We start from the raw sequence: 19,494 nt of genomic DNA on the forward strand, positions 1-19,494 counted from the left end.
TAATTCAGTTAAATTTGTTTTTTTTCAGGGGACAACTATTAAACTGATCCCCTTCACAGGCATGATCATTGGTTGGGATGCTTTTGGATTTATGAATTTCACATATACGAGCTGTTTTAAGATATTTATATCTATTGAAAATCAAGAGTTCTACTCCCCATTCTTCAGAAATTAATATATTTTAGATATTTTTGTTGTATCTAATTACAGTTTTCACATTCTTATCATAAATAGTTCATTTCTTCCTAAGGTATACACACTTGTAGTAGATTGCCAAAAAGATGGTCACGCATACAGTAACCTTAAAATAACAAAATTACTTGAGGTAAATATTTCTGTTTCATAACATGGAGTGTGTCATCTTTATAAACTCTTCCATATTTTCTCACTATAACCATAATTGTGTTTTATATATATTAATCCAGTGTTCAAATGCATCTAAAGCATAATAGGAACAATTTATCATCTGATATTATAAATAGTCATATCATTCTCTTATAGCTGGTATACTGCTGTTTCACAGTTTTCTGTGTTAACATCTTACAATCTGCGTTACCAAATAAACTTTAAAATACAAAAAGCTATCTAAGATGGAGAAGAAAAACATTCTTTGGAAAACAGACTTCTGACAATACAAACTAACTTAATAACAAGTACTATTGTGAAATATATCATATATCCTATTACATAATTTATTAATGTAACTGAGATTCACAACAATTATTAAAAAAATAAATAATTGAACTAAGGAGTTTGCATTAACATCCGAATCTGTTATATTTGAAACTAAAAAAAAAAATAAGTTCATACCAAAAATGCAAATATCACCACAAATTTACATTTTAACAGTGGCATCAGAAGGAAAACTAAAAACGAGTGACAAAACTTAAATAAATTTGTGCAACAAAAATGGAAGTAGAAGCTTAAGGATCATAATATAACTGGAAAAGAGAAGCAAGTATTAGCATTATGATGTAATATTTCAGTTTAAAAAACTCGTTTAACTATCTTAATTTTTTTTTTTATATAGAAGGTGTTACACCTTTTATTGATGTTTCAATAATAAAATAAAAAAAACCTCTATGTTAAGCTTTAATATGGTATATTCACTATATTCTGGTTACTTGGTATCAAACAAGTTCCAATTCCACCCCTGCTTTCTTTTTTTAAAGGATATTCTTAATGTAAGTGCTTCTTTACTGAAACTGTAATTAAAAACCTGTACATTATGATTAACTTGAATTTTTTTTTTTTATCCTGGATAAAAGCAAACTGTCTGATAGTTCATCAATCTCTTTCCAATGACTAGTCTCTTAATATTTAAAGCAAACATTCTTTGTAATATAGAAAGTAAACGGGACAAAGCTTCAGCATATGTATTTAAATTGATCTCCAGATAAGCAAAAATTGTTTATATTGATAAAGAAATAAACTGTATTAGAATTAGAAATACTCTATTTAGTAAACTAATTGATACTTAGAAATCAGATTTTATGGCTGGAATATACACATTAGAAGGTTCTGTTACTCTGTAATTTTTAAATATTTTATGTGAACTAATGAAAATTACAAGTATTAAACAGGTAAAAATTCAGATGATAAACATGTTACATTTTAGTAAAAAATGCTAAAACCTCATACTGATCCCTTTTGAAATACAAAAGTGCTAAACAATAATAGTTAAATTAAGAATTGCATTAGTATTTAATTTCAAATTATGATTCATGGATAGAAATGTATCCTTTCTCCAAATTAAAAAGTTTAACATTAAGCCTTAATCTTTGTTTTTCACTTAAGTGACATTATACTAAAATGTTGATGATTTCACTGCCAATTACACAAGCAGTTTATTTCATGATCCCTCAAAATCAATATTTGATATATTTCTTTCTGAAATTTATAATACATTTTTACAATAATCATCAAGCCAGAATAAATATACATCCAAATTCTAAAACACTGACATATTACAACAGTAATCTAAAATCTTATATAAATTAGAAATGAACTGCACACAGACCTCTTAATTAGCATGTAGAAGTGAACAGTTGCAGTCATTGTGGTAAGGTTATATATTTTATAAAAAATAGAAAATTTCAAGCAGTTAGTATTTTATATAAAGATTCATGAAAAATGCAGAGATAATAAAACATTACTTGATTTTATTACTTTTTTTTTTATTGCATGCATTCAAAATGAAATTCCGCACAAAGAAAATCTTATCAATTACCCTGTTCGACCGGTTATTTTTTCCTAGTTTTGCCAAAAACTAAATAAATAAAAATAAATTTATACAGTAACAAAGTACATGTAAATCCTACCACAAATGCCTGAAACAGTTGACATTACAATTCCTGGAATAACAGAAATATACCTCTACAGTGATGATGAATTCTAAAGACCAGTGATCATTAACAACTGCTATTCACCATGTACTTCCTTTTCACCAACAGAGTTCAACAATAAGAAGGCCAATGCTAGAAATGAAGTTCCTAAGAGATCTCCAAGAGCTGTGAGATACGGAATTGATGAATTATCAGGATCGATTTTATGCCTCCACATCCACTGAATCATACAATAAGCTATATGCAGAAGCAGGGATACCTATTTAGAAATGAAATTATCTTCAGATTTTAAATTAATTTCTATCAACTATATCACAAAGCAAAAGATTCAAAATAGAAAGTGTGCTATTACATGGGTAAAAAATTCTTATCACTACAAAAAAAGTAGATCACAGCTGAATATTGCGACTGAACATTAAAATCTTGTGATCAAGATGATCTATATTGCACAGGACTGACAATTTTTGACAAAAGTACAGTAAGATGCTGCTTACTGAAAGGGCCATGCAGCAGGACAAAGAATGGCAATAAAATCAATAGTATCTGGTTTTCATTATGATAGTGCAAAAATGTAAGTTAGTAACTGGTTTTGTTCTTAAGTAGTTCAAAACAGTTTATTTTAGTCAGAACACCTAACATTAATGCCCTATTTAATAAATTAAATTTTTTTCATAAGAGGTTACAATGTATAGTAGAACTAGAAAATGAAGGTAAAAATATCCTTAACCTTTCCACTAAACAACTGTTTCTTCATACAAAAATCTCTCACATCAAAAACATGTTCACAGTGTAATGAAATGACACCACAATTTTCAAAACAGAATTCCTTTGCATTCTGTGAGCAAAATCCCTAGCCTCAACACTCATAATGCAAATGAGTTTCACATCACACTACCATTGTACAGTGAATTTGCTCATCATCTGAATGAAATCTTCTGCAACACAGTACAGGAATTTAGGGAAAATATTTAACAGCATAAAAATTAAATCTGCACAGACAATTCACTAACTAATGTTGTAGGTCTAAGAGATTGTCAGGAAGACAGCCAACACAAACATTTGGCATCACAACAACCAGCAGCCTAACAAAAGTCTATTACAATAATTACAGTTTTAGTTCTGAATTCTCCGTCTGAACTTGGCACATTTGGTTTTTTATGTAAATCCCAAGACGAAAGGTATTCGAACTTTTAGTACTTAAGTGCCATACAAGGGTAGAAGATTAAGAAAATAAGAGGTACTTGTTGACATTACACTTGAATTTATGCAGATAATTTACCAGAAATACAAATGAAGAAAGGTTGTCCCAAAAGAAAAAAGTAGAAGAAAGAAATGAGAAAAGGTTAGTTCTATAAGTTTGGAGTTGGAAAGTGAATGGATGCTGACTGGTCAAGGTATGTGTTCAGACTGGGTTAGAAAAGGCCAGTGGAATAACAGATTGACAATTCAGAAGAACACAAGTCCATGGAAAATTAATACACTAGAACTGTTATACCTGAAACAGAGTGGAGAGAGAGAGAAAGAGAAATCGTAACAGTAGGTCATTAATTAACCTCCCTACACTCTTTTGAACAGGATCTAGGCACTTCAGAAATCTTCACAATGGTGGGATTGTTAGGAACCTTGGGAATACCATTTACATGCAAGTCCCGAAACAGTGCACTTGGTATACTGGAAGTCAGCAACCCAGGTATGAACCAACGTAGGTGTGTGTGGGGGGGGGGCATTCACATCACTGAGGAATGTCACCCTCCATGCTAGCAGGCAACACTAGCATGGAAGACAACTCTCATTGTCTGGTGCAATAGCACCATTCCAATCTGCTTAATGAAGACTTGAAGTGTCCTGTGTTTAAAGCAAAGCTCCAGCAACTCCCATATCTTTTCCATCACACAGTATGATTGAAAAGATCCAGTATTCCTTACATTTCAGGGGTATAGCTCCACAATGGTTTTTCACAGGCCAGCCACTAGATAGTCCACCAGACCAGAACCTGTTGGTAACTCATTAGAAAGCATCAGGAACAGCTACTGTATAATCTCACTGACTATTCTACCAAACTAGTGACTGGAATGAGTTTGAGTAGTGTGTATTGGGGAGAACAGAACTGTTAAGGCCACATTACGTCAAGGAGCCGGGCACACTCTTGCTACATGTACGGGATATCTAAAAATTTCATTAATACGTATATTGTGCCTACTTTTATTTTATCTACTGAAAGCATTATGGACAGTCAGATTATCTGCAAAAAGATCTAAACCTCCCTCATTCATTTCACAAATATACTTAGTCACAGTTCCATTCTTAATGATGTACATTTCAAGCTACAGTATGCAAAGCCCCACTTTTTTTCTGACAGAATCCCAATTATCAGTTGCTTCAACCACTACTCATCTCAGTTTCCCTAATTCCACATATGTCCACTGATATTCCCTGTCAGAGACTTCCTAATTTGGAATCTGTTCTTTTTTATTCCTCTGGATTAGAACATCTCTACCTTATTCTGTCAAATTCATCTATTGTCTCTATCATTCTCCCATTCCACTAATCACTCTGACTTCTTTTCTTTGAAGTTTCTCCAATCTAACTTTCCTAAGAGTGACACATTTTTTTCTTAGCAATTGCTAATGACTGCATTCAACCTGTTCATTTTCCCAGCAGAATACCGAAGAATACCTTACTACCCAACAACCCTGATCTTTTTCTCACAAACAATCCTTCAAATTACACAGTCTATGTTAATGGTCCCCTAGGCACCTCAGATCACAACTTAATGATTCTCTTCTCCAATGGAGCCTCTCTCTCACTGTCATTCTCAGCCTGATGTTTTGCTATTACAAGAATGTAAAATGGAATGATCTGCAAGATTTCTATATTTCTTTCTATTATTTTCCTTAGTTGAGTGGTTTAAATTTTCTGATCAACATTTGCTCAGACTGGGTTAGTAAAATTATTCTTGTATGGATGAAATCTTTTATTCCACTTCAAAACCTTAGTTTTCCATTACTGTAGAATAGGCTGTTCAAGATAAGAATGCTGCATATTACAAGATATTACAAGTGGATTGCACCCATAATGTCAGCTTCATTTCTGCCTAAATGAAAGCTCATAACAATTGTAAAACAGTTATTAATCAATCCAAACTTGATTTTAAGCAGACTAAGAGTAATCTTCTGAAACTTGCTTCTAGTAGTAGTAGTGGTATGTGATGCAAGAAAGCAAGTGTATGAGCTTATGCAGCATCAGCCAAAAAAAAAAAAAAAAAAAAAAATCACACCATTCCCTCCAAATGCCTGTCCAGTTCCTCCTTAAATTTATTTAACCTGTCAACTTCGACAGATGGAAGTTTGTTCCAGCAATTAACCACCCGCTGGCTAAAGGCAAATTTCCGCACATCTATTCTACATCTGTCTTTTCTTAATTTGAATTTGTGCTCCCTTAGGTTCGTAATCTGAACAAGTGGAAGGATCCCATCAGAATTCAGCGTGCTCTACCCATTCAAGGCTTTATACACCTCAATCAGATCACCAAGCAGGTGCCTAGTCTCCAGCCACTGCAATTTGCAGAACTTAAGCCTCTCTTGGTAAGAGGATCCCTTCATTCCCCTCACCAATCTTGTTGCCCTTCTCTGTACATGCTCAATATCTAGGATAATCTATATCCTTCCTAAAATGAGGCCTCCAGACCTGTACACAGTACTCAAGGCGTGGCCTGACCATTGCCTTATACAGAGGGACAATCACCTCCTTCTCCCTGCTAGCAAAATTCCTATATATCATTGACAAAACCCCAATTCCCTGCCCTGGCAGCCTGTCTGCATTGCTCAGAAAACTTCATATCTGACTGCACAATTACCCCCAGGTCTTTTTCTTGTCCAAATGGTAGGCATGCTTTCTAATCTCTTGCCATAGCTATTGGCCACAACTTCCGTCCACATATACTCCTATCTCTGTTAAAGCCTGAAGGTTTTACTGCATCCTCAGATAAAAATAAAGATGATTTAATGGCATCATACTTTTCTGCTAACTCCTGTAATGATGACCTTAAAAAACCTTCTCATATGATACCTAGTGCACTCTATTCATACAGCCTGTGGTCTTCCAAAATAAGGACGTTAAAAGAATTCCAAACAATCTTGAATCTTGCCAAGAAAACTTCAGGTCCTGATGGCATTTCTCCACTTGTTCTTAAAAGCTGTACTCTTGAGCTTGTTCCTGTTCTGTGTTGCCCTTTTACATTTTCTTACTCCAATGTTTTTCCTTCTGCTTGGAAATTTGCTGATATCAAGCCATTCCCCTGAAGAGTGTAACAAATATCTTTCCCTCTCCCATCCAATTATCACCTTTTGGTATTTACATCCATTTTTTCAAAATTGATTGAGAAATCTGTCAACTGCTAACTCTTAAATTATCTTGAAACTTTCCACCTGATCAATGATCACCAATATGGATTCCATTAATGCCAATCTATTGGCTTATATTATTCATCTTTGAGCAAATTCAGTGGAAGAGTGGTGCAATTCAAACAGTTCTTGACATTTCTAAGGCCTTCTAAACAGGCTCCCGTCTAGTTTTTTTCCCTGACCACTCTCTGCAAGTGATAGTAGATGGCCCTCTGTCTTCTCACTTTCCACTGATGCTGGTATTCCCCAAGGTTCAGTCCTTTCTCAAACTCTTTTCCAAAGTATATTAATGAACTTCTTCCACTGACTGGAAATTCTATCTACAGTTTTGCTGATGATGGCACACTACATTCCAACTACTTCAGTGGTGTAAAGAAAATCTGAGATAATTTTAATCCTTCTAAAACTCAATTGTTTTATTTCTAAAAAAAAAAAAAAAAAAACTGCTCTTCTGCTTATCTTCAATGACCCTCAAATTTCTAGACAAGATCACATCTCTATTATAAATGTCTTAAAATAAGCAGATCAACAAATATTGCTTAATAATAAATGCTCCTATGCATAAAAAAATTGGGTTTCCTTTCTCATTATCAGTTTTAATTTTCTTCTAAACTGGTTTGTACAAACTGCAAATCTGCCCTGCCTTGGTATATTGTTTCCACATTTAGGGCTATGCCACTAAAACCTCTTAAGCTTCTATACTCCATTTAAAAGAGGTCAGTTGCATTAATTAATGACCCAACTCTACAAAGTCTCTCCACATTCTCATAGAGATTCAGTTTCTGCTGTGTACCTTTTTATAGCTACTTCCACAAGCACTGTTCTGAATTAGAATCAGTAATCGCCCCCCCCCCCCCAACTCTTCCAAACCAGGTCTGAACACAAATCAAAACCAGTAAGCATCCATTCACTGTTCAATTAAAAACTCACAGAACTAACTTTCTCTTCTTCATCTATCCCTTTCTTTTATGGAATGATCTTTGCTCATAATTTTCCAAAAATTACAATCTACAGCAATTCAAGTCCAATGTCAACAAGTATCTTCTGTCTTTGTGTATGGGTTGCAACCTACCACAACCTACTAAGTATTAGAACTTGGATGCCTCAATATTTCTGATGTACTCATTCCGAGAGAGAGAGAGAGAGAGAGAGAGAGAGAGAGAGAGAGAGAGAGAGAGAGAGAGAGAGGAAGTCAAGGTAATGCCCAACTGAGATATATGATCTTGTTTAAAAATCTGAGTGCCTTTGAAGAGGAGTAGAGGAGCAATAAACTTTTTTGAGAGTAACTAAGAGAGGAATGAGTTTTAGAAGGATTCAACTTAACTAAGTATTCTTTACCCCACTGCAGATTGGTATTTAACTAATTGGCAGCACATATTTGAGATGTCTGAAGCTGGACAAAATTTCTCAAACTAGAAGGCGTGCGACCATCAACAAAACTATTCACAACACTTCTGGTTAGTGGAAAAAGGCAATTAATATATATAAGAAAAAGAGGGAGAAAGCACTGAATCCTGGGGAAACTGAGATTTAGTTGAGAAGTTAGAAGACAGATCTTCTAACTTTTAGTCTTCTATTTCTAATAAACAACTTTTCCTTTATTTCTAATCTAGCCTTTGAATAGGTTCTATTACTTAAATATTTAAATAGCAGCAAACTAATTTGAGGTAATCTTTTGAAATACATTTTGATTTCCTGTGGACTGTGAAAATGTGCGAAATGTACACATGAGCTGGTGATATTTTTAAATTTTTGAACACTTTAATTTTATAAATTGATTTTTTGTTATCTTTTTGGTTGAAAATTGCAATCCAGTTAAGTGTTTATCCAATACAGCAGGTGAATTGTTTCTTAACTTTGCCTCGGAAATTATACAAAAAATTATACATGTAAAGTGTTGAAGAGGGAAATGTGCTGCCCGCTGTTCGGTTTTCAGTGAATTGACATAATAGAAAAATTAATTTGAACTTTATTTAGTAAGGTGTAAACTATAAATTTATAACAATACGATTGTGATTTGATAATGTAACCAACATAATACCTAATGTAATTTCATAGCACAGAACATACTATTGTCACCTAACCCAGGAATAGCATTATTGTACTTGCATATTTCTTAGTTATTGTATTTTTAATTTAAATTTAATTTAAAATCCTGCTTCAGAATAGAGCAGCAAAAAAAAAGAGCTCAAAGGAGTAAGAATGCTCTGGCTCAAGTGAGAACCATTGAGAGCAACTGTCCTATGAATCTGGACTTGATGTGCTCTACAGTGAGAAAAGAGGAATTTTTATAAGGGAGAAGTAATATGAAATATGTACCATTGGTAGAACAAAAAAAGGTTCATCTTCCACCTTTTACACGTAAAGTTTGAATTCATGAAGATTTTTGTCAAGACTTTGTTTAAAGAAGGAAGTGAATTCTGCTACTTAAGAAGTGCTTCCCAATTTATCAGATGCAAAATTTAAAGAATTTTCTCAAATAAAGAAGCTCCTCAAACATGATGCATTTGAAACAAAGTTACAAAATACAGAACTATCAGCTTGGCAATCATTTAAAGCAGTTATGTAGCACAGAATTCTTGGAGAAATGAAAGAAGATAATTATGACTCTCTGGTGTCAATTTACTGCAATGTTAAAGATATTGGCTGCTGAATGTCACTGAAAATTCATTTCCTTCATTCCCAATTTCAGCCTTCCCCCCTCAAAATTTGGAAAATGTGAGTGATGAGCAAGGAGAATGCTTTCTTCATGGTGTATTCACCATGGAAAAGAGGTACTAAAAGAGGACTAAAGTCACTGGGATACTGCCATGATAGGAGCAAAATGAACTGTGAAAAAATTGAGCAGCAAACATTTCTAAGGAAACAACGTATGTGGTATATTTTATGTTTGATTAAAGTATTTTAAAATTAAGACATTTTTAAGATAGCATATGTATTACTGAATAATATTTAAAATTATTTGTTTATTAATATACTACTGGACATAGCTGAGAATCACCACCACTAATGCTAAAGTTAACTGTGACTCTGGGTATTTATATATATTTATTTTCTTTAAGAAATTTTTGCACATTATGTTCAGCTGATATTCCATTTTGGAATAAAAAAAAAATAAAAAAAAAAAACACTGTGCAACTAATGCGCAGAGAAGATAGAAATAGAGATTTTAAATATAACTTCTGCAAAGGAAAACAATTACCAGCTTACAGATATCAAAACTCCTGGGCATGCAGTATTTAAAACTATGATAATAATAAAATATCTGGAACTCGTTTCATACCTGAAGCAATGCAGCAGAAAGGTACACTAGTAGGAAAACAACATCAACTGAGGTGTTACCAGCCTTTAAGAGTCTTATCACATAAGCAAAAATCAAATGACCAGGAAGGGCCATAATTAATAGTACCCTGGCTGTCTTGGCATGAGCACCTAAAAAAAAAAAAAAAAAGGGGGTAGGAACGAAGCTGTGAATTCAGTAAAGAATATATTCAATGAATTTACTATAAAAGTAATTACACCATATTTATTAGCATAAGTTGCACCAGGCATGTATGATAATCAAATTATGTTATCCAAGTAAACCAAGGTTGTGATGTTTAAATGATCAAATTCTTTCAAATACCAATTTGCCTCAAATTTAAAGAATTTAGATTTATAAATAATTTTCCTAGTTTTTTTTTTTTTTTTTCAGGATGAAATTTAAGTCAAGTAATATTTATTGTGACATGCAAAGACTAATAAACTGTCACTTAAAATTATGACTCAAATCTTTTATTTATACCAACTATTTGTTTTCCATTCGATTCTAGCTTTCCACATATTTTCGCATACTTCTCTCCATTATTCTCTTGCCTGCTATGTTTATATTCTGTAGCTTTCCTGGTTGCTTCTTTTCTTAACTTCTGTAGACATGCCCTATACACTGTAAATGATTTTATAATGTCCCCCATAAGCTAAAAAAAAGTGGCACAAATGAAAACAGCAAAGTTATACTGTGTTAGTTACTAGCAGTATAATTAGCACCAACTAAGTAACTGTCCTGTTTTCAGAGCAACACAATTAAAGATGTAAGGTACAAAAAGTTTTACCAAAGGAGATAAGAGCAGCTATATGATTTTTGAATGCAGAATGGGAGACAAACAATTCACTACAGATGGGGTAAAGAATACCATAGACTGTATGGTGTCTACAGTGAAATTCCCTACCAGCCAAATGATATGGGGGGTGGGGGTGCATTTCTTATCTCAGAGTAGGTCATCTGCAGTTTATAAAAGGTTCCATAAATGCCAATGGATACCTGGCTATACTGAAAGGCAAATTGCTGCCAACCATTACAGACCATTTCAATCTGCCAAGTAACTGCATCTTTCAGGACAACTCCGCTCCTATCATTGGGCAAAAAGTGTAAGTAGGCACTTCTGTAGTTACTTTAGCTTCATTTCTGCATTCGAGGTTTGACAGTAATGTGTTTACATTTGTTACAGGTGAAAAAGTGGTTGGAAGAATGGTCCATTACAACTCTTAGCTGGCCAGGAAACAGCCCGGACCTGAATCCTACAGAGAACTGCTGGCATCGTGTTGAATCAGCAGTTGCCAGAAAGAAACCTAAAGACCCTTCATGAACTTCAGGAATTTGTGTTTGGAACCACGAACTATTAGTTAATTATCTTCAGAAATTCAATCTTGTCAATGCCTCGACAATGTGCTGCTGTGATCGGGGCCAGAGGCAGTTCAACTAAGTATTGGTTTGCACCTGGTAAACTTTTCAATTTGTTTTCCATTTAAAATGATAAACTGAAGAAAACTGAGGGCTTCTGATAACATTTCAGCCATAATTGTTGTTTTTACCAAAACTCTTGTATAAAGGTTGCAAATGCTCATTTTGGAATATTTTGAGAGCACCTGTCAAATATTAGTTAGTTTTGCCTTAACTATTAATAAATATCTTTTGTTTATATTTCTATTTGTGATGCTAGTCATTAATGTAACATTAATATTATGAACAAGAAAAGGTTTAGAAATTCCTAGGTGATGTATTTTCTTTGAACACCAGTGTATCATCCTTAATTACCTGTCTGTTTCAACCAGATTATGCATCCTTGGATAAAATGCAACTGAAGGACTGTCGCCGATTCCCAGAATTTTAACCACATTTTTTTCCTTCTGTTCCACTATTATCCTATCAATAACAACTTGCATTTCTGTTGTTGCTAATTTATCCCCATGGTGCTGATCAATTCTTTTCTCTTATAAGAAGTCTTTCTTGATTTCTACATTGATAGACAGAAATCAAAATATATCATTCTTTCCTTAATTTTTGCATGATGAAACGGCGCAGGTGGGCAGGAGCAGCAGTGCGTAGCACACGCTTCTTGTGCTATGCTCAATGACCACTGCAAATTCCCAGGAGCAATATGGCCTTAGTTGCTAATGCTCCTAAAAAAAACCAAATAACAAGCATGATGAAATGATTTTGCACTAATTTTGGAGACATTTCCACCTTGCTCTAAAATCTGACATGTATTTTATTTGCATCCTTTTCATGAGTAATGCATAGATGGAATATATCCTCATCTCTATATTATTAGGCTGTTTCAGCCTTGAAACATCTACCAAATCTCATTTTTAGAAAAAATGAGCATTACTTCATATATCCCTCTCTCCAAATCACAGGGTTTCCCTTTAGAATTTTATCCAAGATAGGTCCAGAATGCAGTCACCACTATTATAATCCACTTCCTCTCCCCCACCAATAAAGATTGGGGTAGACACTGATCAATCGAATTGTACATCCCCCATAACTTAAATCTATGCCTTCTGTATTTCTACTCGCAAGCCATAAAGTTTTCTTAACACTGAAGGAACCACTACTATACCCACCACTGAAAAAGGGAGTTGTCCCAAGGTTCCAAAATCCCAACAAGTATCTGTTTTGAAATTGCTGGATCATCGCTAAACTTGTAAAATACATGTTTTGCAGAAACCAGATCTTCACCCCAATGTTCATCATAATTTGCCATATCATTGTTTGCTCTGTTTTGCTACTCTCAGACATTGTCATCTACCATCATAAATATTACTCCCGCCGACATTGGTGATTTTAAAGTAATTGGATTTGCGAAAATTCTCTGTAGAACAGGGAAGTTCGACAAAATATTATGGTTTTCTACGTTTCTGGTACATTTGTGCAACAGAAAAATATATTGTGCAGGCAGTGTGAAAAGCGGAAGTAAATTTTACCAGGGACAAGTAACAAAATATGTTCCACCAGTTGAGCTAAAAATGATTGTTCTTCCACCTCTGCATATAAATCTTTGATAAATAATGAATTTTGTTAAGGATCTAGACAAAGAAAGAAGTGGATTCTGCTACCAAAGAGAAGTGTTCCCCAATTTAACAGACACAAAAATCAAAAGGAGTCTATCGGCGCTCAAAGAAACTCTTCCAAGATGTATTTGAAATAAATAGTACGGTATGCTGAATTAGCAGCTTGGAGATCATTTAAAGCAGTTGTACACAGATTTCTTGGAAGAATGAAAGAGGTTAATTATGAATCCCTGGTATCAACTTTATTGCAGTGTTATAAAGATAGAATGAAGAAAATAAACATTTTCTTCATTCCCATCTCAGTTCCCCCACCTCAGTTTTGGAGATTTAAGATGAGAAAGAGGAAGGCTCTCATATGGACACATTCATGATGCTAAAGTTGCACCAAGGTTCCTGGGACACTGCCAGGATGGCAGATTACTGTTAGTTTAAGATAAAGCAAAATGGACTACTATAAGAAAATCTGAGTGGTAAACATTTCTGAGGAATTATCTTTCAATGAAGACATGATAGAAATAATTTTGGAATTGACAGATCACTTTCCTTTAGCATCTGCAACTTTTGTGTCGGAAGTTTTTTTTTTTTTTTTTTTTTTATATAGCAAGTATTAGCATTAATTCTAATAAGTAATAATGTTAAGATCATGGTAATAAGAAAAATATTTTTATTATGATGAAAATACAGCATAAGAGATGTGATATTTGAAAGACAAATTAATGCAACCAGCAATATTTATAAAATTAAGTTTTATTGATTTTTGAAAATCTGCTTTTAGTAATATTCACTATTTCTATATTGTTTTGTTATATTTAATTATTAAACATAAAAAATTAAATTGTACATATAAACTTTGATAGCAGAAGATAAATTATACTTCAAAAATTGCACATGGAACTGGAATAGTCCCTACAGTCTACTGTCCAAAAGAACCATTGGAAATATAAGTCAGTAACATATAATATAGCAACTTTAAGTGATGTAATTTTCAGTGTGAGTTTCCACATTACATGCTGCTATCATATATTACCTCATATTATAGAACTGGCTGGTATTGTTCTGATTTTTAGACGATAAATATTGCCTCTGAAGCATACTGTTTCTCATTCTAATATTATTTATACTGATCTCAGAATGTTTAATTTCATTATAATGGCATTAGAAATCACTAGTAGATTATCTTATAATTAAAAAAAAAAAAAAAAAACACTTTGCAAAATGAAATACTTTCCTATCATAATTTATATTTTATACATACTTTTACCAAAGAATGTAAAGCAGGGGTTAACACAGGCACGAGAATCACTGGGAGGGAGGGTACCCATTTCAGACCTCTGGTGAAGATAAGTGGATATGCGACTGGCTTGAACTGCAACTAGGTTTCCACCAACCCCTGTGAATAGCAAAGGAAATTTTTTTAAAAAGTATTAATAAAGGCATAATGATGCAAGTAAGCTGGGCTTATTCAGCCTAAACTATACAATTTAATGCAGTGGCATTAGTACACATAACATCTCATATTGAAAATTCCTCACAAAGGGTTTCCTATCTTCTTATACCTCAAATAAGTAATGCTTACCCAGCACAGAAGACCAGCTGTTACTTATTCTCAATGGGTACCAACACCACCCAAACAGCTGTTTTAGTGCTATTTTGTCCCTCATCAGTGAGTGAATATGTAACCCAATGGCATAACAGCTGACAAGTCAGTTGTGAATTAATTTCACAGTATGATAGATGCCAAATGGGGCACAGTTTCTCTTCCCACAGTCTGAGGCTTTTTAGCCCTAAACCCTATATGCATCAGCCTAAAGCAAAATATACTGTCATTAGGCTTCATCCATAGCTATCTGGCAAATCTTTCCTGAAAATTTATACAAATCGTATTTTTAAATTTTGAGGTAGAATGCTGTTTCAAAATTTAGCCCATTACTTAAAAGAATATTTTCTTTCAATCATTCTACAATCATATTTCCTTCATTTAATACATATATGTAATACAATTCCTCCTATGAAGGAAATTATGACAAATACTTAGTTTTCCAAGCATTTTAAGCTTTAACAGTCTACACACACAAAGTCACAAGACATTCCAACCAACAAAACAGAAGAGTCTCTGTCTCTCTCTCTCTCACCCTCCCAGCTGTTTCAGCATTTTCTTTGATGTCATACACTGTAGTAAAACAACAAATCATTTTCAGTTTAGGGAACAGCTAGCAGTCAGACTGGTGCACGGTCGGGGAGCAGGGAGGCTGCTGCATTACTGATTTTTTTGCCACATGACTGGGCACATTTTCATGGTGCAGGATCCAGTTATCCTTCAATTTTTGACATCTTCACCTCACATTCTCATGCAAACATGTTGAAACCTCAATGTAATAAGCAGGAATAATGTTTCTCCCCTAGTCAGAAATTTGTGGGGCAGTGTGCCCTCATCATTGAGAGAGGGGGGGAAAAAAAACCATCATCAAGACTTTGGCAGTGCATTTTTGTTGCACGAGACTTCTTGGGCTGTGGGGACATTTTTGTGTGCCATCTGGATGATGATTCCACCTTGGTTTAGAGGTAGTAGGCAAACATCCCCAGTGACCACTTTTCTCAGGAAGCTCAGAGCCTGGGTAGATTTTTCAAAGAAATCACCTGTGATGGCTTTCCTGCAGTCCATGTGATCATCCAACAGCATGTAGAACAAACTTTGCGCGTGCACATGCCTAAATCTTCTATCAGGATTGTGTATACTGAGGGTACAGTCCAACTTCATGAGCAATCTCAACAAAGGCCATTTGCCTATCATTTCACATGAGTTACTTCACTTTTGGTGTTTCCTGCCATTTTTTAACCACTTTTTTAACCACTATCACCTGTACACTGCCGTTTTCTTCAAAGCATCTCCATAAACTTTCTGTAATTCTTGCAACATCTCTGTAGGCACTTTTCCCAAGTTTAAAGAAGAAATTGATGTTAGCATGCTATTCAAACTAGCATATCTTGCAATCAACCAGCTATGACACACAAGTGAAGCGTCAAGCCACTTCCCAGTTTCCCATATATTGATATCTTATATATTGATAATGGCATATCAGGCTTAATGTAAGTCTAGAGATGATATGAAGGCTTGCAAGGTAGTTATCACAGTAATCAGGGTATTCTACTGAAACAAGATCTAGACAAATTAGGCAGACAGGCTGAGAAGTGGCAATTGAAGTTTAATGTTGACAAATGCAAGGTACCTCAACCCAGATTAATGTACCAGCCATGTGGTACCACACACTCAGGGCAGTGGAGAATGAAAAAGACACAGGGATAATTGTGCAGCCAGATATGAAGTTCTCCAAGCAGTGCAGACAGGTTGCCAGGAGAGCTCATGGTGTTTTGGCAGTGATATACAGGAATGAGATAAGGAGATGATTATTCCATTGAATAAGGCAATTGTTATGCTACATCTTGAGTCCTGCTCATCTTTGAACATGGCATAATTGGACATAACATGACATAGCTCTGTTGGAATGGGTGCAGAGAAGAGCAACAAGATTGGTGTGGGGAGAAAAAGGGTGTGTTCTAACCAAGAAAGGGCTTCAGTTTCACAAATTGCAGCCTCTGGAGAGTAGATCAATCAGATCTACTCACACTTAGCAAGTAGTTCTGATTGAGGTTTTTTTAAGAACTTGAATGGATTGAGTAAGCACAATGCTGATGGAAGCCTTCCTCTTTCTCAGACTACACGAGGGTACATAAATTGAGGGTACAGTTGATTGCTGAAACAGACCTTCATCAGGTGTTGCAGAGGTGGATAATTTAAATAAGTTAAAGGAAGGACTAGATAAACTGTTAGAAGGGATGGACATGTAGAGATTATACATTATACCTCCTGTTGATTTTTTATGGCAAGTCTAACACAGATGGTCTTTATCATATCACCAACATTACAATATTGCTATCGTTACATTCATTTTATACTTTACAATTACACAGTTAATATCTTCCTGTGTGGCCATCCACACCTCTACGTATGCAAAGAACATACCCAAAAGGAACCTGAATATTTCTAAAATGGAATACGTTGGAACATTCTAGTATCTCTCTCGACAAACATCCCATAATACCTTCTATACACATAGACGCATGCATATCCACCTCCATCACAATATGTCAACAAGCACCTCTAAATTCCATTTATTATAATAACAACCAATTTTTATACATTTCCAATTGATAACTTTAATAATATCCACACAAAACATGCTAGGAAGGTGGAGGAATTTTATATTACTTTTTAAAACATTTGTCTTATATAATAAATACAGTAATCTCATTTGGAGTATGTACAGATACGTTTTTCAGGTGTGGACCCTGAGGGTTATGTATGTATATGTGCATGCTTTTGTTGAGTATGTATAGAGGTTGGAAGAGATGATGTGAATGAAAAATTACTCAAGTGAATCTGTGGAGTACACAATTATTACACCTGAAATATCTCTGCATCCAATGAATTTAGGTAATTTTGAGCAAAAAAGTTTATATAAACATTGGTCAGATTCCAAATAGAGTTATCAATAGTTCTGAATATGGAGTAATGCAATGTTCACAGAATCTCAGCAATGCACCATTGTAAGAATTATGAATAATACATAGTTCACTGATTTTTACCAGTGCACCATCTCCGCTCTTAAGGTGTGTGAACTCTAATCAAATGTAGCCTGAAGAAACATGTGCAGCGTGAAGAACAGGTTTGTTCTTAAGATGTCTTTTACATATACAACATAAATGAGAGCTTACATATGCTCAATTTTTCCTACGTTCTATTAATATTTTAAAAATAAACAAGGAGTTACCTTTTATTCAGTCAGTAGGATTTCTTCTTTACCAAATCTCCTTATACTAATAAATTACGAAATATGTTGAAACAAAATACATAATTTAAAACTCATGTGTTCCTCACTATTGACACATGGACAGTCTAACACCCCAGGATCACAGCGGTGAACCCCAACCAAATCCTAGAAATATTAAACCGCCCCATGCAACCTCTTATTTATTCGTATAAGGAGATTTGGTAAAGAAGAAATCCTATTGACTGAATAAAAGGTAACTCCTTGTTTATTTCTAAAATATTTACATATACAAAATGCTAAAAAACAAAATTCAGTTGTAACAACTTCATTTTTATTATGGAGATCTTTCAGAATTTGATACATTCCAATGTTTTTCAGAAAAGAGAAAAATTCGTTGATATTTGCTTCATCACCAACAATATGTTTTAATGTTATATGTTCTGAGATGGAGATGCTGCTATCACTGAATAGCAGTGGTGTTTTCTGAACTGCAGAGTTCCAAACTGAAAAATTATCAGCAGAGTTTTCCAAATGTTTGAAGTACCAGCTCACTTCCCAGTGTTCACATCCTATATGAGTGTGCAGTTTGACAGGATGCGGCTGAGCAAAAAGAACATCATTGTGGCAGTATAGCATAGTCCTTATGCTAATACACAAAGGATATCCATGCATCTTTGTGTTTCCCAATCAGGAGTATGGAGGGCATTGCATAAAGAAGGCATATAAATTGTGTTCAATACCTTGACACATAGATATGGTGATCCCGACTCGTGGCTGGAATTTTGTAATTGGCTGAATGACAATGGTGCATTTGCATTGTTACATCCTGTTCAGTGGTGAACTCAATTCATTCAAGAGTGTCAACACACAATTTCCATGGTCAACAATTAATCCCCATGCCACTGTGAAGAATAATTTTCAATATCAATTCAGTGTTAATGTGTGGTGTAGAATCCTCTATGATCAATTGGTCCATTTATTCTTAAGGGTCTTACCCAACAGGTGTATCTACAATTTCTGAAACACAAATTGTCAAACCTGTTAGAAGATGTACAACGTTGAATGTACTTCAAAACACACAGATTTTGTCCTCTGTTCTCATGCAATGGCTACTCAATGACTGGTTCTCGTTGACAGATTGGTTACAGTGGTCCACAAAATTGGTCACCTAGCTCACTGGACCTAAACCCTTTAGATTTTTGCCTATTTGGGTGGATGAAAGATCATACATATCATTTTTACAAAAGTTCCAAATTTCACAAATCTCACCACTATCATAAACTCAATACCCAGGGGAGAGAGAGAGAGAGAGAGAAGGAATTTTATTATCTTTATGGTTTTTTTTTTTTTTTTGTTTTTTTTTTTATTATTATTAGAAGAGGAAGATAATGGAATAACACAAAAGTCTGGGATAAGGATTTTTATGATATTAACATTTTAACATAAATTAAAAAATATTCAAGCTTCATAACTGCCCACAGCTGTGGTTTTCAAAGCATGTGCCACAGAACCCTTGGGTTACTGTTGTTTTTACCACTGTTGTTTTTAATTTTCATAAACGACATTGATGAAGGGATAGAGAGCGTGA

At 34.3% G+C, this 19,494-nt stretch overlaps 1 protein-coding gene across 2 annotated transcripts in view; it reads right to left on the bottom strand.

Annotated features, from left to right (window-relative positions):
• The window catches only part of LOC150086866 (solute carrier family 41 member 1-like), a 202,263-nt gene that overhangs the window by 13,258 nt on the left and 169,511 nt on the right, over positions 1-19,494 (bottom strand). The window contains exons 10-12 of one of the 2 annotated variants that reach the window (XM_090372784.1): positions 14,333-14,467; positions 10,031-10,179; positions 2,375-2,604 (exon numbers count right to left, since the gene is read on the bottom strand). In XM_090372784.1, coding sequence (XP_090228910.1) covers positions 2,422-2,604; positions 10,031-10,179; positions 14,333-14,467 — 467 coding nt within the window. In that variant the 3' untranslated portion in view covers positions 2,375-2,421. Of the gene's footprint in view, positions 1-2,307; positions 2,605-10,030; positions 10,180-14,332; positions 14,468-19,494 lie in introns of those variants that run through there. The other variant, XM_090372783.1, reaches the window with a different exon arrangement.

The sequence above is a fragment of the Mastigoproctus giganteus genome, chromosome 4, assembly GCF_048544385.1.
Source record: "Mastigoproctus giganteus isolate SK-2022 chromosome 4, ASM4854438v1, whole genome shotgun sequence".
NCBI classification, from domain to species: Eukaryota; Metazoa; Arthropoda; class Arachnida; order Uropygi; family Thelyphonidae; genus Mastigoproctus; species Mastigoproctus giganteus.